Genomic DNA, 23,377 nt, shown 5'->3' with positions numbered 1-23,377 from the left:
TTCTATTATTTTGTTTTACAAATTTATTGTTTTCTTTTTTTGAAATTTTTAATTATAGAACATGGAAATCCAGTTTATGGCTCACGACCACATAAAAGGAAAGAAATTAAATTGCATCCTGCCGGTAAATGTTTTAATTTGTTTTTATTATCACTGCTTAATTATCATTTAACAAGTATTATCTATTGTTTTGGTTATATATGTATTTATATATACATTTTTAGTTTATTCTAAGTGTAAAAAGTTTGCATATAAAAAATGATAATACTTTATTTAAGTAGTTTTAAAATATAAGGTAGAAAATTATGAATCAGGCCGTATGGTAGCATTAGATAGCCATAAATTCAAAAAAAATCTTTTGGATCAGATTTATGTACATATTTGGGATACGTAGTTTTTTTTAAATTACATTTTTTAATTTAGCCCCTTTAGTACGCCACCGTCCCATTTTACTTATCTTGAAAATCACAACCACATTTCCAAACGAAATGGCTGTAAATTTGCATTTAAGGTTCAGTTTTTCGGGCAACTCCCATATAAAGGTACCACCAAATGATCGGTATTTTTGGGGTTTTTGACCGCACTTTTCAACCCATTTTGCTGTAATTCGGCACAATGAGTTCTTATTGGATATCAAATCTGCTCACTAAAAATTATATGTATCGGGCCATTTTGTCGGGTAGCCCCCAGGTAAAGGTACCCCCAAAATGTTCATTATTTCGGGGTTTATATGTGCGTGCAAATTCACTGTAATTTGGCACATTGGGTTCTTATCGGGTACCAAATCTCCATACTAAAAATTATCTATATCAGTCCACTTTTTCTAGTAACCCCTATGTAGAGGTACCACCAAAAATTTGGTATTTTGGGGAGTTTGGAAACGGTTTTCAACCTGTAATGTTTGTAAATTGGTATTTTTGGATTCTTATTGGAAACAAAAGCTCTCTACTAAAAATTATCAAGATCGGTAAACATTTTGTGGTAGCCTCAATGTAACGGTACCCCCAAATAGTCGGTATTTTGTTTTTTTGAGCGTGTTTTTCAACCAAATTCCCTGTAATTCTATAAAGCCCCCAATAACTACCTCTACCCCAAATGTTCGTTATTTTTTGGATTCTTATTAGAAACAATATATTAAAATAGTTAAATCATTTGTTTCGCATGATAAGGGTTGCCCCCTTTTCATTTGTTAATTATTTATTTTTGGTTCTACATATTTACAATGGGCTAAGCTGAGCAGTCGTTGATCAAGAATCACGCCATTACGGATCAAAAGGTCCAGTGTTTTGGAAACGTTTTGCTTTACGACATATTCATCAGTAAAGACTGAGAACAGGAAATAGTGGATGGCGAACTTGTGAATATTATTGATATGGGAATATTCTTTAAAATCAAATTCTTGCGCAATAAAAAAAATCATATTAATTTTATTTTTAATATTTATTGATTGCAGACTTTTTATGCCTAGTCTATAAGATAAATTATTATATTATTATGGATATTGCATTATATTTTAAATATTAAATATATGTTTCATTTGTTTTGTTACAATTATATTTTATTATATAAAAATACTAGCTTATATTATAATGTAATGATTTTTTTGATGGCATGTTATTTCGAACCACCTTCTTTATTTTTGTTTTTCTTCTTTAAATATATATCTCTCTTGATGCTTGCTTTGTTTGTTTATTTATTTTCTATCACATTTGTCTCACTTGCTCGAAATGTTTCAATACTTGTTTGTATTATGTCCCTGTTCTTTTCTCTAAATTTATTTATTTTTTTGGAAATGTATAGATAAGAAATATTCGACATACAATTTTTTTATTTTGTTTGTAAATTCTCTCCAGCTTTATGGATATTCTATATACTAGGACAGTTCTTAGCCTAGCACAGGTGTTAAAAAAGAGGCATGTGATTTTTTTTACAATGAAAGCACGCATTTCTAATTTTTCCGTTGTAAAAAATTAGGGATGCGTCTTTTTGGAACGCCTGACAGAGATGGAAGTTTCCAAAACACTTAACTTTTTTTCTGTTTATACTGCGCTATTTGTGCTAGGCTAAGAACTTTCCGAACTGTCCTCGTACAATTACAAAAACCCTATAATTTGTGATTTTGTTTTTAATTGAGGAGGACATTTACATCTTTTGGATTGTATGTAAATCTACAATTTATTTAATTTCGAGGAATTTGTGTTTCTAAGCTTACTTCGGATTAATTTTTTTTAGAAATATTTACATATAAAAATTTATATTTTCCATTTATACAAAATGTCAATTTGCTGGTGTTTGTGTCAAGTTTTCTTATAAGTGTACTGCTTCTCCAAAATTGCGCGAATCTCTATGGCAACTGTGATCCTTGCACTAATTTTTCTTTCTTTCAATCTCAGATGTTTTCTGTATTTTTTCTTCATTTCGTTGCCATTTAAAAATAAAGGTATGCATTTCAAAAAACCGCCATAATTTTTATAGACTTGATACAGCAAAAATGTGCATCATCGAAATATTGGTTTTAGACCCCTAGTTTCTTTGAACCAGTTGATTTTCAAATGTCCGTCCGTCCGTTTGTTTATGCTGGCTGGTGCACACGATAACTCTCTAATGGGGTAAACAATTTCATCTATACTTTGCACATCGTAGTATTTCTTCCAAATTTAAATCAAGTTCGATGATGGGAAATATCGGTCCTCCCTTTTTGGATAAATGGTTGAAATCTTGCTGAAAATTAATTTTGTAATATCTCTATCCGATTTAGACCAAACTTTGCATAACCTAATATTTTTAGGGTGTGCATGCCTTTTATATATTGTTGGAAGGTGGGACTTATGGGCGTACCTTCTGTATAAATACAATATTAAGCGAATGGAATGTCCGAATAGACCCAAACTTTGCACATCGTAATATTTTTACCAATCCTAGATCCAGAATTTTACTTTCTCTCTTGACAACAATTCATGTAAAAAATTGAATTTTTATTCGATTTTACTAATGAGCATTTTAGATATATTTTTTCTCAAGTTGTTCAGGATCGCAGAATTTGATTCTCGAGAAATTCCTTTTCCTATAGGATTAAATTCCTTGCAGATATTCATGATATATAATAACATTTTTCTAACTATTATAACTAGAATCTTTTTTTCAATATATTAAAATAATTTTGATACCTTTTCTAGATACAGAAACCATAGATGATTATATAGAACATTTATTTTTTATTAAATTGTATAAAAATGCAAGTATGTCATATTTCCATATACGTTAAACCATTATGAAGCATACATGAATTTCAGTTAGGTGGTTATTTAAAAATAAAAAAACACGAGAAATTCAATAAATCTCAGAGAGGCATATTTTGTTAAACCGAGTTTATTACGATCAATTTTTTATTGAAATGATTTCTTCAAGAACTCATTTCCATATACTTTTTTTTGAATATGTGATGTTATTACTTGACTACTTTACTGGAATTCAATGTTCGCTCATAATCGGATTAATACTCTATAACGAAATACATACTTACACAAAAATGTACATCTGTTGTGTGTAATTGAAGGCTTTTGAAAATCATTTGTGTTTGTTAAACATTTTTTTAATACATTTAAATATGAGATTTTTTAATCTACTCTCTTATATTTTAAAATTGGCAAAATGCCTAATAAGACATATAAATTTTTATTATATTTGTGAATTGTGTGTATAGTGTAAAATAAATATAAAACCTATGCAAATATTTTGTAATGATTTTTTTCAATTATTTTTTAGACATTTTTATTTTTTCTTTAATACCTTACTAATATTTTTTAAAACTTTTTGCCTGTATGTAAATACTTTTTTACTATTTGTTATTAATAATTAATGTATATAAAAGTTTGTTTTTAGAGTTGTGCTATTTTTTTTAATTTGTTTCGTTTCTTTTTTAATTTAAATTATCCACAATTTAGCTGTGCGTGCTGGAGATTATTACATGTTCGAGGACATTGATGATAAATTCGAATTGGATTTAATAACCGATAGTGATGGCCTTTTCGATAATGACAATGAAAATATCACGGAAAGTGAAATCAAAATGAATCGTCGCAAGACTTTGTATGATGTAAGTATTAATGTAACCATTATTGATGTATATATGTTATAAATGTGCTATTTTGGAATATGCAATGGTCTGAGCGTTTTATGAAAACTTTTTTTTTTGAGGCTAGTTGGCTTTTTTGTTTCATTTTCTAGTATGCTAGAGGTTGAATTATTATCATAAATGTATCTAATTTTGGTGTCATGATAGGAATCTGACATGAAATTAATTTTATTCTTATCCTATTACTATCATTGGTTTAAAATGAAAATTTATTAACGGTTTGAAGTGTCAAAATAAATTCTGTCACTTGAAAGACCTATTATAGTAATTGGATGTTGTTGCTCATACTAGGAATCCAACAAAAATTACAAAAAATCGATCGATTTAGTATAACATTGTCTATAAGAGACCTATGGGGATTTTTTTCACTGAAGACTTTTTGTTAGAATCTCTATCATCTGGAATGGTTTTATGATATATTGTCTTTATTATAGAAAGTTCTGTAGAACTCCTTTGTATAAATAAAATATCATAAATGTAATTCTAATCTTCTTACAAAACGCTTCGATTTGGACTTTTTTATGATACAAAAATCACCTTTGTCGTTAGGCGTAGAATCAGGCATTGAGACAGAGCCCTCCAAACGTTGATCACCATTAACAGCAAGTTTGTAGTGCTTCGCATCAGCTACTTCTCGGACCTTCCCTACAATTGAGCCACTGTCCGTTGTGGGGTCTCGACAGATTCCCCATCGTCGGACATCACCTCTGTCGCAGATTGCCTCTGAAATTTATTGTCGGCAAGTGCCGACACAGGACCCGTTGGTGTCCAGCTCATCATCAGTCAGGGTGAGATTTAGTAGGAGTTTCTCGTAAGCGTATCCCCACATAGCTCTTCCGGTATTAGTGTGTCTAACAGGTCGAAGATTTCCTTACTTTGCTCCTCTAAACTATCGCGGATAGCGTTAAGTGTCCCGTGTAGGTCGTCCCCTCCCAGAAGTACAGTCCTGTCAGCCAGAGACTGATTTTCATCTTGATCTGTGTATATCAAAAATATTACGATGTACAAAGTTTCGATGAAATTGCTTACTCCGTTCGCTTTCTATAAGATTTTCAGAGTGGGGAAGCTATTAGAAGGAGTGATCCGATATACCCCACCTTCCAACATTATACAGGCATGGTTAAAATATTAGGTTGTGCAATGTTTAGTTCAAATCGCATTGCCCGTTCACATGATATTATGTATAAAATTAATTTCCAGCAACATTTAAACCATTTTGTGTGGGCGGTACCAGAATTAGTGGACCGTCATTAGAAGCCTTAACGTTTCCCCAATTGTTGCTATCCTGTTACCCACACCCTCTATCATAGTTACGGGTTGGGGGTGCCTTTTAGATAGATACTCTTTGTTTTTTGAAACGTCATTGACGTTGTCTACCTTTTCGCAGAACAACTTCCAGGAATAGCAATTGGCGGTCCTAGTCATTTTATTGCATGGAAGTTGTCCCAGAATATTGTGAACTTTTTCCGGCGTTATCTGTTGTAAAGCATCGGAACACTTTATTTTTATTCTGAATCTTCCTCTGTCATCAGGGGTTTTCCTCGAAAGACTTTACAATTATTTCCGTTAATTTGTTGACCTAACCTATCTACAGACATGTTTTTTTTAAATATATTTGAAGGTAATATATCGACAATCAATAAAAAGTCATTGGCCTATGTATATAGAAGTTTTTTCACCTATAACTAAATAATGTATTTTTAAGGAATTGGTCATACTCTAAAGAAGCCATTGAGAAAATTAATCCCCCCCAACGACAATTTAATACATAAGGAATGTCTTCCTAGAGGTCTTCTGTCATTTTCATGAACAAAAATCTACAAAATAAATTTCAAAAATCTTTATTTAAAAAAAAATTAATTTAAATTATCTATAGTTATAACATCGTATAACATTCACTTTTATTTCTTAAAACAACATTAAATTATAACTACTTGTCAATATTTTACTATTCATCACCATCATCTATTTCTATATTATCATAGATATCTTCGATACCCTGAATTTCTTTTAGTTTATCTACAAACTTTTGATAATCGGCCTTCTCCTCCGGCGACAATGTCACCGTATTCAATGGTGTATAAATGTGTTCGGTATTAACGACAGTATAACCTTTATTCTCCAACGCCTTTCGTACACCATTAATACCCTCCGGTTTACATACGAAATTAACAGCACCCGTTTCATTATCCATAATTTCAACATCTTCAGCACCTGATTCAATGGCATCTTCTGTTGCTCTATCTTCCAGACTTTCACCGGCAGCCATACGCGCCTTATCTACGGTGGCTTGAATTAAACCAAAATCTTCAAATAGATGGCCAGCATCAATTTGTACGCCACCACCTTTACGCAATATCGTCGACATATCCATTTTCAATTGGGCAAAATTATCCGTATATATGGTACAGACCATGAAGACCTTCTGCTTGTAGCGTACATCTTGACGATATTTTTTCAATTGTGACTTAGAGGCAGTGAATTTTTTCAAATTATTTTGTATCGTTGCCATTGGCATATTTTTACGTAGAGCTTCTTCAATAACACTTTTTAATTCGGTATTTAAATTCGGGTCAGCACTGCCACCATCTTGAATTGCCAATCGGATTTGTCTAGCAATTTTGGAAAATAATGCCGATTTTTGTCCATCTTTGGCTGCTTTGATATGTCTGATATTTGCCCATTTGGAATGACCGGCTAGCAGAGGATATAGATGTGTGGAAATGTCACGTGTTGTACAGCAAGGGCTGTTTGTCCAGTTGATGGGTTGTTGTTTTCTGATCGTTTGTTGGAATACATTATTCCGCAACACATTGAATAAAATATTTCTCATTGTGATGGGTGGTAGTCAGCGATACTAATTCTTAATGAGGTAGCCGAATTCCTAGGGCGAGGTTTATTGATTATTATTGTTTTTATGGAATTCTTTGTTACTTGTCCTTATGTAGAGATTTATTCCATTTATTTTTATATATTAATTGTTAGTTTATTTAATTTATAGTAAATTTATTGTTTTCTAAGAGAATGCCTCCTAGTCGCTACTTTGGTTTATGTAAAAATATAGCAACACAATGTGTTATAGGTTATGTTTATACGGAACAGACGTACACACAACCGTCACAGCTGTTTTCATAATGAACAGATGACCGACAACAGTGTTGTTTTTATTTTGTATGACATCAACAGCCAAAGCAGAGAGCTTTGCCGTATAAAAGAAATTGACGCCGTCGATGTAATACATGGCCGTTATTAACAATTTTAAGGTTATAAATGAAAAATTAATGTTTTATGGTTTATAGAAAAATTCTAAAGCATTGAATGGAATTGAATAAAAAAAAATAAAAAATTTAATGGAATATATCGGAAGTATGAAAAACTTGAATATTACCAATTTTAGATTTGCTGTAAAATTTTATTTCAGGTTATGAATAGATTCCAAAAAATCTGGACTCCAATTCTAGAATTGCTGTAAAATTTTAATTGAGGTTATGTGTAGATTCCAAAACCTTCATCAGGATTCCTTGTACCTATAGACATAAATTGTCTAGCAACTTGAGGACTCTTTTTCTATTAAAATTAATTTTCTGAGACCTTTCAAGGACTCTTTAGCGGACTAAGAACAATTTTTTTACTAGAGTCAATCAATTTTCGCCCCTGAGGGGACCCCTATAGAATGAGCCAAAAAATATCAGCTGTATACCGAGAACTTCTTAAAAAAAAAAACTTTTTTAGTCATAAAGGCCTCCTTTCTGTATAAAAAATATCTTCACTGGAATTTTTGTTCTATATAAAAAATTCCTTTTTCAATAGAAAAAAATTCTTCTATTCCCTTCTGTTAACTTATTTTTCTATAAACAAACTTCTAAAGTACTCCGAGGACTCGTTTAAAAAATCGTCAGATGACTACCTTTTAAATGAAAAAAATCTTCAGCACTCTGTTGACACCCTTTTCTATAAAAAATATTTTATAAAAAATACTTAAACAAGATAATTTTTTTTAGTTTTTAAAAAAATATTATTTTTTAAGGCATATTTATAGGCCTGGATTAGTTTAAAAATTATTTTTCGAGGCATATTTATAGGCGTGGATTTTTTAAGTTTATTTTTCATGGCATATTTATAGGCTTGGATTTGTTAAATATTATTTTTTAAGGCATATTTAGACGCGTTGATTTTTAAAGATTGTTGTTCAAGGCATATTTAGAAGCGTTGATTTTTAAAGATTGTTTTTCAAGGCATATTTATAGGCGTGAACTTTTTATAGAATATTTTTCAATGCATATTTCTAGGCGTGGAATTGTTAAAGATTATTTTTATAGGCGTACTTAGAGGCGTGTAGTTTTTTGAAAGATTATTTTCTAAGACATATGCATTTTTTAAAGATTATTTTTCAAGTCATATTTATAGGCGTGGATTTTTTAAAGATTATTATTATCATGGTATATTTATAGGCTTGGATTTTTTAAAGATTATTATTATCATGGTATATTTATAGGCGTGGATTTTTTAAAGATTATTTTTCAAGACATTTTTATGGTCGTGGGTTTTTTAAAGTTTATTTTCCAAGGCATATTTTTTATAGGCCGTTTTACTTTAAGTTGATATCTCCTCAGATCATTGTATAATAAATAAAAAAGTATAAAAGTTATTCAATATTTGTTTTTATGTTGTTTCATAAATAAAACGAAAAAACTTTTTTTGTGTTAAACCTAACAAACTTATGCATCCATTTGGAATTGTATGTGTTCATCATCAAAATTGTTTTTCAAAAATTCATATTTTATTAAAACACAAAAAATATATTAAAATATTCCCCCTACAACAACAACAAAAACACAAACAAATTAAATAAAAAAACAAAGGTTTGGAAGGACATTAGTGCTGTGGAATATCGTCGTCAGGTATATTTACGACAACGTTCGTATGCCTCGGCACCACCCTCCCATATTGGTATACTCATGACAGAGCATCAAAATGATGCCGATATAAATACCGAAGGTGGTATACGTATATCAACATTATCTGAACCTTTGTGTTATGCCCAACGTTCGACAAGTGAATATTTTGTGAGTTGCCTTATAATATTTATTTTTCAAAATTCTCTCCTCCGTTTTGCATATTTATATAAAAATGGGGAGCAAAACACCGTTTTGGTTCTTTACTTTGATCACCATCGTTTTGTTTTTTTTTCTTACTTCAAATTCCAATGTATTATTTTTTTTGTTCACCCTAATTAAAATGGATTCAAGCACTCACAAAATTACACAGTTTTACACACACACCTCTTTGACACGAATTATTTTATTGACACGAAAATGTTTTTTTTTTAACAAACCCTTTAAAACTATTTTCGATATTTGTACATACTGCCGAATAATATTACGCTCAATATGCGATTATGTGCAAATATCGTTTGAATTATATAAATTAAATGTTGTTGTGTTCTTTTCTATATAAAAATGTACATACACAAATGTGTTGAAAACCTCAAATACAATTGACTACACATTCAAAACTACAACTAATATGTTCATTATTACAAACATATAATTTATAATTGATGTTGTCATTTTCTTCTATTTGAAAAGCAGTTTAAGAAACCTCAAATTAATTTTATTATATATTTATTTTCATTTAAAAAGGAGAGTCAAAAACCACGACCCCAAAAAGATTCATTGACCGATACAGCTGGACCTTCTACCAGTAAGGCAGGAGGAGGAACAGCAACAGGTGGAGGTGAGACGCCAGCGAAAATGCCCACAATGGAACCCAGACAAAAAACCGAAGTCGATAGTGGTGAAATAACTGAAAAGGATACCGAAGAAGGTAACCGGAAATTTGTGATTTTATTTTTCAATCAAAATTAAATTGCGTTTCGTTTTCTTATTTACAGATTTTGAAGCCAATCCCATAATACGTTTAATGGAAGGTTTCTTGGTATCGCTAACCATTCGTCTAAATCGTTTCTCACGCAATTATCGTTATGTCAACAAAATATTGGAGGAGGAAAAGAAGGCACTTAAGGAATCGAATAATCTCTATATGTTCAATGGTCGTTTTAGTGGCCGCAACGCTGCTGCCATATTCAGTTTAATGAAACGTAACATTGCCAGGTATTTTTTTTTATAACGACAAATTTATTTACTTTTATTTCTTTAACAGCAGTAACGTAAATATGAGTTTATAGAAAACCGAAATTTTTTATTTTAAAAACAAATTTGGCTTGTTTTAAAAAATATGTTCAAATTTAATTTGATTTTGAAATTGCATTTTCGTTTTTTTTCTGAATTTAAGCATTGTTTTTTATCTTTATAAGTTATATGTTTTGTTATTTCATTATTATAAGAAAAAAACTATAAGTATTTTGTGATATGATCTCAAGTAAAAAATACGCTAAAAATATTCTTTAAATGATCCACGCCTTGTGTGGATCCCTAAAAATATTCTTTAAATGATCCACGCCTTGTGTGGATCCCTAAAAATATTCTTTAAATGATCCACGCCTTGTGTGGATCCCTAAAAATATTCTTTAAATGATCCACGCCTTGTGTGGATCCCTAAAAATATTCTTTAAATGATCCACGCCTTGTGTGGATCCCTAAAAATATTCTTTAAATGATCCACGCCTTGTGTGGATCCCTAAAAATATTCTTTAAATGATCCACGCCTTGTGTGGATCCCAAAAAATAATCTTTAAATGATCCACGCCTTGTGTGGATCCCTAAAAATATTCTTTAAGTGATCCACGCCTTGTGTGGATCCCTAAAAATATTCTTTAAAGGATCCACGCCTTGTTTGGATCCCTAAAAATATTCTTTAAATGATCCACGCCTTGTGTGGATCCATAAAAAATTATTCTTTAAAAAATCCAAGCCTTGTTTGGATCCCTAAAAAATATTCTTTAAAAAATCAATGCCTTGTTTGGATCCCTAAAAAATATTCTTTAAAAATCCACGCATTGTTTGGATCCCTAAAAAATATTCTTTAAAACATCCACGCCTTGTTTGGATCCCTAAAAAAATATTCTTTAACAAATCCACGTCTTATATGAGTCCCTAAAAATATTCTTTAAAGAATCCACGCCTTGTTTGGATCCCTAAAAAATATTCTTTAAAGAATCCACGCTTTGTTTGGATCCCTAAAAAAATATTCTTTAAAAAATCAATGCCTTATGAAGTTCTGAAAACACAATCTTTTAGAAATTAACACTTTGATAAGCCCTTAAAAAATATTCTTTAAAAAATCAACGCCTTATGAGGTCCTGAAAAAAATATTCTTTAAAAATGCCATTAAAAGGCCCTGAAAATGTATTCCTGAAAAAAATAACACAAAATACTTCTAGTTTTTTTTAATAAATTATTTTTAAAAATTTTGTTAATTTTTTTTCATTTCATATTTATTAATATTGTTTTGTTTCTATTTTCGTTTTTTTCTTCTTCTTTATTTGCATATATTGTTTTGCATCCTCTGTTGTTACCATACATATCTTCTGTTATGCAACCTGTTATTGTTTGCTATCCCCGAAAAAAAACATGAATGCAACCACCTATCACCAACAACATACAAACAACTACAACAACGACAAAAAACCAAATCAAAACAAAAATCAACAATAATACCACAAATATTCACCAAATGTATAAAAAATACTACCATAATTTTTATTAATTTTATATATATTTATTTCATTGTTATTGTTTTTTTATATAAAAAATATTGAATGTTATGGTTTTTTGTTAATATTATAATTATTCATATTTTAATATTTTTTTGTTATTTTGTATTTGATTGTTATTAAAAAAACCAAACATATTTGCTAGTAGTGATGAACATGAAGATGCTACACGTCCTATTGCTAGTACCCCAACATCATCGAAGAGGAATTCTTCTAACAGTGCACCATTCTCCACCACAAATCCACAACAACCACACAATGATTATAATAATATGCAACAATCACCACAACCACCATCACAAATACCACCACTCATTAACATATCAACAACATCACAACCACCCCAACAACAACAACAATATAATGATGATATCAATGCCATTGAACCATCATCATCGTATGATGTCGTTGATAGGTAAACTTAACCAAAACCAAATAATCAATTAAATTTAGTTAATAGTCGGTTTGTGCCGATCCATGTTTATACCCTATACTACTATATATATTCTAGCTACTAAACTCCCTTTTAATTCTTGACATTTTTACATACCATAGATGGACTTTTAAATTTATGAATTTATGATATTTTAAATTTATTAATTTCCGTTACCCGTAGAATATTTTCGTATTGATAACTAATCTTATACACCTTCCGATTTTAAACAACTTTAAGAATCTGAAATGTATATACATTGATGTTAGATTCAAATTAGCAATTCCAGTTTTAGTGACAAAAAAGGTCACCGACAATTTTGAGACACACAAAAGCTTAGAATAAGTTTGAAGGGCCCGATTTTGAAATTTGAATTCTTCAAGTATTTCAAGCGAGTGCGTTTGGGTGAGTATCTCAACCGAATTGACCGTAATTAGGCATTTTATATTAATGAATAGAATACATCTTCACAAGGAATTTCCGAATCAATTTGGGGTTTAGCATAGTTTCCAATACCATGCCATTTTCGACATTTTGGGGGGTTTTTATGCCCTCCATCATGAATTTTAGTGTATATTAAATACCGTTTGTAACATAGGGGTTTCAGAGACGGCAATTGAAATTTCAGCTACGTTACATTAGGTAGGTTAGAGATAGAGATAATAAATTCTGTTCTCAGTCGACTATGCATGCCCGTCCGCCGGTATAGAACGCATTTATTATCCGAATTGGATGAAATTTGGCACAGCTCATCTATTTGGCCCAAGGACAAATCATATTGCAATTGGGAAAAATCGATTCAGATTTAGATATAGCTCCCATATATATTTTCCGATTTAATGTAAATGAAGCACCAAAGTCCCTATATATCTTTCGATTGGCATAATATTTAGCATAGTATACTGAATTAACTCTAGGATGATGTGTATTAAGTTTCGTGAAAATCGGTTCATATTTTTGATATATCTCCCATATATATATTCGTCCGATTTAATGTAAATGGTGCGCCAAAGTCCACAAATATCTTTCGATTGGCATAAAATTAAGCATAGCGTTCTGAATATAGAACTGAGTCTAGAACTATATGTGTTAAATTTCGTAAAAATCGGTTCAGATTTGGATATAGCTTCATTTATTTTTTCATCAGATTTAAGGTAAAGAGCATATCAAAGTCGCTATATATCTTTCGATTGGCATAACATTTGGCATAGCGTACTGAATTGAGACTAGAATGATGTGTGTTAAGTTTCGTGACAATCGGTTCAAATTTAGACGCCACATAAAGACTCGACTCCCTTTGGGTATTTTGAAGCAAATTTAACATTTCAGTTGCAAAGCCACCATTCGTAAGTGACATTAATTTAGCATTCCAGTATTATATTATATTTGAAACATTTGTCTGTCAACACTTGTAGTGGTATTGGGTATAAACATATTTTTTATTTAATTTTAAATATAAAAATATTTATATTGTTATTTCTCTGTAGTCTTTCAAGTAGTTATGTATCTTTCGTTTTGTTTTTCTTAGCTGCTAAAAAGTAATTAATTTTCTGAAAAAAATGATTCAATTTTATTTTAACAAACTTTTTGCAGAATATTATCAATTATGTTTATTATTCAAAAAGAGAAGAATTTTATCTTCTCTCGAAAAAAACTACACACAAAATTTTTATGCATATTTTCATAATTAACATTTTTTGTATTATAGCAAAGAGACACTATCGGAACCGAATAGTAGCAATAAACTTGTACGACCAAAGGGGTAAGTTTTACACACATGCATTTCCTTCTTTTTTTCTTTTGTTCATTTTCGTTTTGTTTATCATTTTATATGCTAGTAATGTCATTTATGTTTAAAAAATAATAATAAATAAAAAAATCATTATTTTATTTTATTATTTTTAATTAATATTTTTAAAATAATATATTTATTAAATAAAATATATACTTGGAGCCAAGTGTAATAATGCTGTCAGAATTTGTGCAAATGAAACATATAGATTTGTTACAACGCTGCTATGGAAATTCAATAAATAGAAAGTAATATACATATATTTCCAATACTTCGTATTCAAAAATTGTCGACGACTCAAAAATAGAAATCCAAACATGTCAGCTACCGGATAATTCAAAATGCACTACTAATTTATATAGAAACAAAAAAATCTAAAATCTAATAGAAGTGTTTCTGGAATCCTCTTGCTATTGAGGGCTTCCCTAAGGAACTTCTATTCATACACGACCAAGAGATAGTATTTCGTTCAAAGAAAATGCATGGAAGGTACTTACTTAGAACATTTATTCCATAAGCCGAACTTAAACCAGTAAGGAAAGATGAAAAGTCGGGTGGAACTATATACCCTTGGGAGTTTTGTGCACCATTTACAGAAATTGGACGAAACTATGAGAGCTATAGACTCAATTCAGTAGGCTATGCCAAATTTCATGCAAATCGAAAGATATACAAGAACATTGGTAAACCATTTACCTTAAATCGGAGGAAAATGTATATGGAAGCTATATCTAAATCTGAATAGATTATCATAAAACTTAACACACATCATTCTAGACTCAATTCAGTACGCTATGCCAAATTTCGTGCAAATCGAAAGACATATAGAGACTTTGTGGCACCATTTACCTTAAATCGGAGGAAACTATATATGGGAGTTATATCTAAATCTGAACCGATTTCAACACAATTTCGCACACTTCATTCTAGACTCAATTTAGTAGGCTATTCCCAATTTCGTGCAAATCGAAAGATATATAGACTAAAGACTTTGGTGCACCATTTACGTTAAATCGGACGAAAATATATTTGCGAATCTCAACCAATTTTTCCTAATTTCAATACGGTTCGTCCTTGGGCCAAATAAGTGACTTCTGCCAAATTTCATCCAAATCGAATCATAAATGCGCCCTGTATTTTGTTTACAAAATTAACATCAACAGACGGACGGACGGACATGCATAAATCGGCTCAGAAAGTGATTCAAGGCATATTCTCAAAGGTACGGGATAGACACCTTTTGGCTGTTACAAACATATGGTGAAGGGTATAAAAATTCTAAGGTCCTATATGAAAAGCTTTTAGCAAATAGATGAGGTCCTAGAATCCTCTTGCAATTAATTGAAAACTTCCTTACGAAACTTCTATGCATAGACGATCAAGAAAATTTATGGAATCTTCTCATCTATATAAAAAACCTCTAAAGAGCAATCTATATAATTCATATAGAACGTTTTCTATCTATAGACGATCGTCTGGAGCTCTTCATTCTATGGACGTCCTACTGGAGGTCTTCTATCTATCATCTAGAAGTCTTCTAACAGCAAAAGTTCTGTAGGTGTTGTTCTACCTGTAGAAATTCTTAAGGTGGTGTTCAGTCTATACAAGACCTATAGAGGTTATTCTATGTATAGATAGGCCTTCCATCTGTAAAATATATATTGAATTTCTTCCATTTTCCAGAAGATTTTATACCCAAAAGAAGATTTTCAAAATGGCTTGTTTTGCATCCAAACAAAAATCCGCTTTGACCTTGGCTCCAAGTCTTTCATATATTTATTTTTTTATATTCCCCCTCTCTCGTTTTGCTTTATCTACTGTACAGTAATAATTGTGTACAAACATAAAAAATAAATATTTTAATAATAATCATTTAAAAAAAATATATCCCATATTGAACAAAATACATCCTTAACCATATTTGTTTTGTATCCTCAAATGATTGCGATTGGTGTTTTATTGTAAAATCAAAAAAAAATTAAAACGCTTTTGGCTTTGTGTTCGTTATCTTGAATTTGTTTGCGAACCAAAAAAACACACATTTGAAAACAAAAATCTGTATAGGCGTAAATCCGAGCCTTTACCCGAAATACGCATAAAGGCTCCATCGTTCGATCGTAGTCGCCGTGGCTCAGTTGCTCTAATTACAAATCAGTGGGCTCAAGAGAAAGTTACCAGGTAGCTTAGTAATTCCTTTTCTTTCCATAACTCAAACAAAAATCATTATTCATATTTTTAATCTTTTGTTATTTAAAATTAGTATAAAATCTTGTTTGTAAATTGTTTATTTTTTACGTTTTGAATGATTTTTTCTGTTTTACACCCACCACCAATCAATCAATAAGGTGGTCCATAGTCCCATGAAGGTGTTCATTATCACATTTCGCTTGTTTTGATATTGTCCTCATTTTTCAATACTCCTCAAATGAAGACAATTCCGTATTGAAACAGCACCCCCCTCATAGCCACCTTCATGGACTCTACACCCTTAGATGATAGTTTCGTCACAGAGTTTTATTTTTTTCCTTTGGCTAGAAAAAGATTTATCTCGTCACACCGTATGTCATATGTTGTTTTGCCTCCTAATTCATATTTCAGATAACTTGAAAGAAAAAAAAATAATAACAATAAAAAACAAGCAACTCCTTTAAATCTAATGGCTTGCCTTGAATTTTTTAATTATTATTTTTTTAATTAATTTTTCGTAATGATTTTTGGTATTGTAAGTTTAATTCTATTATGAAAATGGATAATTTTTTTCTTCTTGATTGTAGCATGTTTCGTTTTGATAATTGTATGTAGAATATTTGCAATGTATTTAAAATTTTATTAAATATTCAAGGGAAAAATAGAAAAAAAAGCGTGAAGTGTCTCCAAAGTCAGCCGGAGTTTTGGCTTACATTGTCCTATTTTGTAAAAACCTAAAACCTATTTATAAACATTAGATCCCCACGAGGCTCCTTCCTTCGAAAGATCCTCCATTGTGAATTATCTTCTGTAAATTGGTCTCTATGGAAACCAAAAGACTTTATAAATACCAATTGGTCTATATAGAGACCACAGGTCTTTATAAAGACCAATTGGTCAATATAGAGACAACGGGTCTTTATAAAGACCAATTGGTCTATATAGAGCCCACGTCTTTATAAAGACCAATTAGTCTGTACAGAGACCGCAGGTGTTTATAAAGACCAATTGGTCTATATAGACACTACAGGTCTTTATAAAGACCAAATGGTCTATTTAGAGACCACAGGTCTTTATAAAGACCAATTGGTCTATATAGAGACCACAGGTCTTTATAAAGACCAATTGGTCTGTATAGATACCACATGTCTTTATAAAGACCAATTGGTCTATATAGAGACCACAGAGACAATTTCAGTACTGCCCGCTAGGCCACGCTTGACTGCAAAAGTAAACCAAGGCCAGCTGCAGTTTTTTAATTTTAAATTATTTTTAATAAAACAATATATTTTCCAGATACTACTCAAATGGCCATCAACTAGGCCTTTATTAACAAATCTCCGAAGTCATTGTTTTGCATCTTGGAAAATCCCCAAGTCCTTCCCTTTCTTTTTTATATTATTTAAAAAAAAATTGAAAAAAAATGTATTTGATGTAGAAAATATATACTCCTTAACTACTTCCCTATGTTCTACAATACTTTTTTTCTACATATATTCGTTTTTTATTTATGGATGTACTTCAAATATCTACTTTGATGTCTTAATAATAATTATCAATAATTTTTTCTTTATTATCTACCAGTAGAATGTTTATTAAAAAACGATTTAAAATTTAATTCTTCTTAATAGTAAAATACCTCCTCTTCTCCTCTCTTTACCCCCATTACAGCACTGAACTTGCCTTTGATGAAGATGATTTTACGGCACGCGATCACAATATTATTGTAGAAGTTTTAATATCGGCCTGGTATGCCATCTTATCGAACACGGACTTAATTTGTTACATTGTGGTGTTCATTAATCAGGTAAGTTTAAATCCTCCGATTTTAATATTTTTTATTTTATTCGAAAAAAATCTCTTATATGTTTTTTTTGCAGATTGTCAATGCCAGTTTAATATCCCTGCCCTTGCCATTGATGATATTCCTTTGGGGCACCTTGTCGCTGCCACGTCCCACAAAAACATTTTGGGTTACGCTGATTGCATACACTCAGGCCATTGTACTTATTAAATGTATATTCCAATTCAAATTGATTTGGACCAATTATCATTATAATTTACCCAATAATCCATTGGGTATTGAAAAATTATTTGGCGTTGAAATGATACCCGATTATGCTACATATGATTTGCTGCTGCTGTTGGTATTATTCTTCCATAGGTAGGTTAGATAAGCAATGAAAAAGAAACTCTTTACGGGGTATATACTTTCGAATGTCCATAAGTCGAAGGATCATTATTATCCCGAAACAAACTACGAGCACTTTGAGTTATGGAATTAATTATGGTTTGCCTCCTTAGTGGTGCTACATGTGTTTCGATTTAAAAACTTATGGAAGCTCGACTGTATATCAATTTGGTTCCTCGATAATATTTAATAATATTGACTTTGGATTTTGTTTTACTATTCTCAATATGAGTCCGAAAGGATTTCTTATACCAATTTGGTCATACAAATCATATGTTTATTTTATTTTTTCATAATGCTAATATTTTATCTTGTTTCTTTATTACAGATTTATTTTGAAATCTCATGGCTTATGGAAAATCGATAACTATAAGACTGCCATGTTCCAAAGTGAAGCTGACGATGAGGATCGCAATAGTCTGTAAGTATCAATAATTTATGAGTAAGCTTAACTATAATTAAATTACAAAATTTCAGAATAGGTATGTTTTTTTAATTCCGTATGCAAATTAATAATTAAATACAAATCCATTCAAATCTAAAAGTTCAATTGAAGAAGGCAATTAAATCAATCAATGCTAGAAGAAATTGGAAAAAACAAATAAGCAAAATACAAAAAAGAATTAAAATTTTAAGAAAATTTCAAATGAAAAAATCGAAAACAAAAGAAACGCAAGCAAATACCATTCAGAGGTATTCAAAATAATTATAATAAATTAAAATTATAACTTTATTTAAAAAGTATTTGAAATATAAAGTAATTTATTTTTATTTACAGCAATGCCTCCAATGCCGATTGTGCTGAACTAAACTCAAACAGTGATCGTCGGCGTTCGAATGGCTCGGAGGATTATGCTTCGGGCAGTCGGGGTAGTATTTCTGCCACCAATGAATTGGTTAAGCGGGTTGAAAGTTTCCAACGTCATAAATATCTGTGTGGCCTATCGAAATTCTTCCATAATCTAATGCATAAGGCCCGTTTGCCAACCGATGTCTATGCCTTGATGTTCTTATGTGATTTCATTAATTTCTTTGTACTTTTATTTGGATTTACAGCATTTAGTGTAAGTATTCAAAAAAAAAAAAAAAAAAATGTTTGCCCACTTTATAACCAAATATTATTATTTTAGTCAAAACTCTCTGATGGTGGTGTAAAAACCTATTTGGCCGAGAACAAAGTTCCAGTGCCGTTCCTTATTATGTTGTTGGTTCAATTCATATTGATTGTTATCGATCGTGCTTTGTATTTACGCAAAGCGTTGGTCTTCAAAATTGCCTTCCATTTTATATCGGTGGTTGGTATACACATATGGATGTTCTTTGTGGTGCCCGCGGTAACGGAACGTAGCTTCTATGCCTCAGCGCCACCAATAATATTCTACATCATCAAATGTTTCTATTTACTGCTGTCAAGTTATCAAATCAAATGTGGTTATCCCACGCGTATTTTGGGTAATTTCCTAACGAAGAGTTTCTCAATGATCAATATGATTTCGTTTAAAATGTAAGTATAAATATAATTAATATACAATATTTTTTATATAGATTTTATCATTTATATTTGTCTCTAAAAATATTCTTTAAAAAGTCCCTAAAAAATCCACGCCTTGTATGAGTGCCTAAAAAGTCCACGCCTTGTATGAGTCCCTAAAAAATCTAGACCTTGTATGAGTCCCTAAAAAGTCCACGCCTTGTATGAGTCCCTAAAAGGTCTATGCCTTGTATGAGTCCCTAAAAAATCTAGGCCTTGTATGAGTCCCTAAAAAGCCCACGCCTTGTATGAGTTCCTAAAAAATCCACGCCTTATATGAGTCTATAAAAAATCCACGCCTTGTATGAGTCCCTAAAAAATCCACGCCTTGTATGAGTCCCTAAAAAATCCACGCCTTGTTTGAGTCCCTAAAAATATATTTTTTAAAAAATCCACTCCTTGTATCAGTCCCAAAAAATCCACGCCTTGTATGAGTCCCTAGAAAATCCACACCTTGTTTGAGTCCGTAAAAAAAATGCTTTAAAACATCCACTATTTGTATGAGTCATTAAAAAATATTGTTTCAAATATCCACTACTTGTGTGAGCCCTTAAAAAATATTCTTTAAAAATCCACGCCCTGTATGAGGCCCTGAAAAAATATTCTTTTAAAATCCACTCCTTATATGAGTCCCCAAAAAAATATTCTTAAAATAATCCATGCCTTGCAGGAGTCCCTGAAAAAATATTCTTTAAAAAATCCACGTCTTGTATGATTCCCTAAAAATATTTTTTAAAAAATCCACGCCTTGTCGTGTTTTTGAAAAATATTCTATAATGCATTTTAGAAATCCACACCTGGTTGGACCCCAAAAATTTTTAAATATTTGAGTAACATTATTTTTATTTTTTATATATAGTTACATGGTCATCCCCTTCTTGTATGAATTGCGAACAATTCTGGATTGGTTGTGCACCGATACCACAATGACTTTGTTCGATTGGTTGAAAATGGAGGATATTTTTGCAAATATCTATTCGATAAAATGTCTACGTCAAATGGAAACCGATTTCCCAGCTGTTCGTGCCCAAAAGAAGGCCGCCTTTATGAAGTTATTAATGGGTGGTGCTGTCATTCTATTTATTGTATTCCTTATATGGGGTCCCCTTACCCTGTTTGCCCTTTTCAATGCTGTCGGTCAATCGAATGTTCCAACAGAGGTGAAAGTTTCGTTGAGAATTAGTTCATACGAACCGATTTATGTTACCAGTACCCGAGAAAGTACCTATGTTTTTAACGATGAAATGTTTTCGCAAATGAAAAATGCCTACATAAAGGAACGCGAGGCATTGTCATTCTTATTGAACTATGATGCGTCAGATATTGCCGCAATTAAATTGAGTGGTAATTCTCCGACAATGTGGAATATTGCACCACCTGATAAGATGCGTTTGCTGGGTGAATTGAATAGCAGTGAGTATTTGACAAACAATCTGAAACATAAAAATTGTATTTGAATTTAATTTTCCAATTTTCTTTCGATTTCCAGATGCCACATTAACGGTACGTTTGGCCTATGAACTGACACGTACACCACCCACAAAAGGCCAAACGGGTACTGTTGGCTCCGAAATCACCTTTCAAATGAATGATACATATGCGTATCGAGACATTCTGAAGGCCATGATAACCGGAGGATCCAATGACAACAATTCCACCAATAATGGAACATTACTGGAGGCCATTATACCAAATATTGTACCGAAATTTATTAAAGTTCTCAATTCAGCTGATCCAATGTATGTCTCAGCCTTGCTGGTGAATACCAATAACAGTAAGTTGAAAAGGATATATTTCAATGGCGAATTAAAAAATAAAAAATTTGTAATTTGTTTCCTTTCTAGACTTCCGCGATTTGGGTATTAAGGTCCACACAAACAATTACAGCTTCCAGTGGTGGGAAATTGCAGATCATTGTGATGAAAGTCATAATAATGTTGGTGGTTCTGGTAGCAGCAGTAGTAGCAGTAATGCTGCTGCTGATGATGACGATGATGATGGCATCGATAAGGCCACAGAAATATTGAAAAAATTACCATTATATGATTGCAATTCGGGTATTGTTTTCTACACCTTTAACGATAAGAAATTCCCCTCAACATGGACCTTTATTACAGCGGGAGGGTAAGTATTTTTAATTCTGGTGTATAATAAATTTATTTATAAAATGTTTTTATATTTTACAGCATCATCGGTATCTACACCACATTTGTTTTAGTGGTCTCGAGATTTTTGAAGGGCTTCTTGGGTGGCCAGACTCGTAAAATTATGTATGAAGATTTGCCCAATGTCGATAGAGTGTTGCAATTGTGCCTTGATATTTATTTGGTAAGTTGAGACTTTTTCAAAGGTTAAATGTGAAACAATTGAAAAAAATCCCCGCCTTGTAATGGCAAAAAAAAAATAATCTTTAAAAAATCCACGTCTTGCATTGATGGCCAAAAAAATATTCTTTCAAAAATCACTCACAAATTAAAAAAATATATATTTTTTTATTAATTTTCTCTTCCAATTTTTTTCTTCAAATCCCTTACAGGTAAGAGAAGCTTTAGAGTTTATGCTCGAAGAAGATCTATTTGCCAAATTGCTCTTCCTATACCGTTCACCGGAGACCATGATTAAATGGACAAGACCGCGTGAAGAAATTGCCGACGATGAAACGGATACAGATTCAGTGCGTAGCAGAGCCAGTGGGAGAAGAGAACATCAACAACAACAATAATTTAATTCTACTCCTGCTGTTGTTGCAACAACAACAACAATAATTTGAATCTGTACACAAAAAACAAAGTGACTGGATATTAAGTTAAAAAATAGATATATATATTTGAGGTTTATTATATGTTTGTATACTCCTTCCTCATACAAAAACAATTTTTTACATACAGATATTATTTCAAAAAATGAGAACCCTAAGAAAAGAAAAAAATAATTAAATCGAAGAAGAAAAACTGCCGACCATTTTTTAAAAAAACAAAAAAAAACTTTGTTCTAAGTCTTTTTTTAAATAGTTGAAAATATTTAATGTTTATTTTTGTTTTCAATTCTGTAGAAAATATTAAGCTAAAAATTTTTTATATATACATAAATATTAATTCATGCGTGTAGTGAAAATGTTTTTTTTTTTAATTTACTCGGTGCTACAAAACAGAAAAACAATCTATACTTCGAATGTAAAAAAGTTCATAATGCTAATATTTATTTGAGATAATTAATTAACTTAAAAGGAAGGCATATTTCTACAAATTATTGATATTATGTAATAAATATTAAATTAAATCTTTCTTCTCTATATAACCTCACTTTTAAAGCGAGATGGTTTTTCGATTTTTCTTTTTCAAAAAATAACTGCATTATGAACTGGGTATTACGTTAAGGGAAGTATATTTGATTTTTTTCCGTAACACCTTGTTGTTTTCTATTTGTCTGCAAA

At 31.1% G+C, this 23,377-nt stretch overlaps 2 protein-coding genes across 2 annotated transcripts in view; one reads left to right on the top strand and one right to left on the bottom strand.

The window, feature by feature from the left end:
• LOC133322350 (piezo-type mechanosensitive ion channel component) overlaps positions 1-22,666 on the top strand; it is a 53,011-nt gene extending 30,345 nt beyond the window's left edge. The window contains exons 17-33 of the mRNA XM_061531347.1: positions 59-124; positions 3,945-4,096; positions 9,778-9,961; positions 10,029-10,248; positions 11,959-12,225; positions 13,952-14,005; positions 16,100-16,213; positions 17,894-18,029; positions 18,103-18,386; positions 18,742-18,834; positions 19,192-19,477; positions 19,544-19,917; positions 20,804-21,357; positions 21,434-21,718; positions 21,789-22,068; positions 22,131-22,272; positions 22,481-22,666. Of these exons, the coding sequence (XP_061387331.1) occupies positions 59-124; positions 3,945-4,096; positions 9,778-9,961; positions 10,029-10,248; positions 11,959-12,225; positions 13,952-14,005; positions 16,100-16,213; positions 17,894-18,029; positions 18,103-18,386; positions 18,742-18,834; positions 19,192-19,477; positions 19,544-19,917; positions 20,804-21,357; positions 21,434-21,718; positions 21,789-22,068; positions 22,131-22,272; positions 22,481-22,666 (3,677 nt within the window). The remainder of the gene's footprint in view (positions 1-58; positions 125-3,944; positions 4,097-9,777; positions 9,962-10,028; positions 10,249-11,958; positions 12,226-13,951; positions 14,006-16,099; positions 16,214-17,893; positions 18,030-18,102; positions 18,387-18,741; positions 18,835-19,191; positions 19,478-19,543; positions 19,918-20,803; positions 21,358-21,433; positions 21,719-21,788; positions 22,069-22,130; positions 22,273-22,480) is intronic.
• Positions 6,084-6,968, bottom strand: LOC133322351 (probable transcriptional regulatory protein Teth514_1449). The gene has a single exon (XM_061531348.1). It carries the CDS (start codon positions 6,966-6,968, stop codon positions 6,084-6,086), a length of 885 nt encoding a protein of 294 aa, XP_061387332.1.
• Positions 22,667-23,377: the final 711 nt, after the last annotated feature.

This window comes from Musca vetustissima, unplaced genomic scaffold (genome assembly GCF_032173495.1).
Source record: "Musca vetustissima isolate MV318-11 ecotype Yass unplaced genomic scaffold, APGP_CSIRO_Mvet_v1 utg10834, whole genome shotgun sequence".
Classification (NCBI taxonomy): Eukaryota; Metazoa; Arthropoda; class Insecta; order Diptera; family Muscidae; genus Musca; species Musca vetustissima.
The sequence above is the reverse complement of the archived record's forward strand: the minus strand, read 5'-3'. Positions and strand labels throughout refer to the sequence as shown.

Bases quoted from the DNA above. Each gene is read 5' to 3' on its own strand.
- LOC133322351 (XM_061531348.1), bottom strand. From the start codon at position 6,968: ATGAGAAATATTTTATTCAATGTGTTGCGGAATAATGTATTCCAACAA.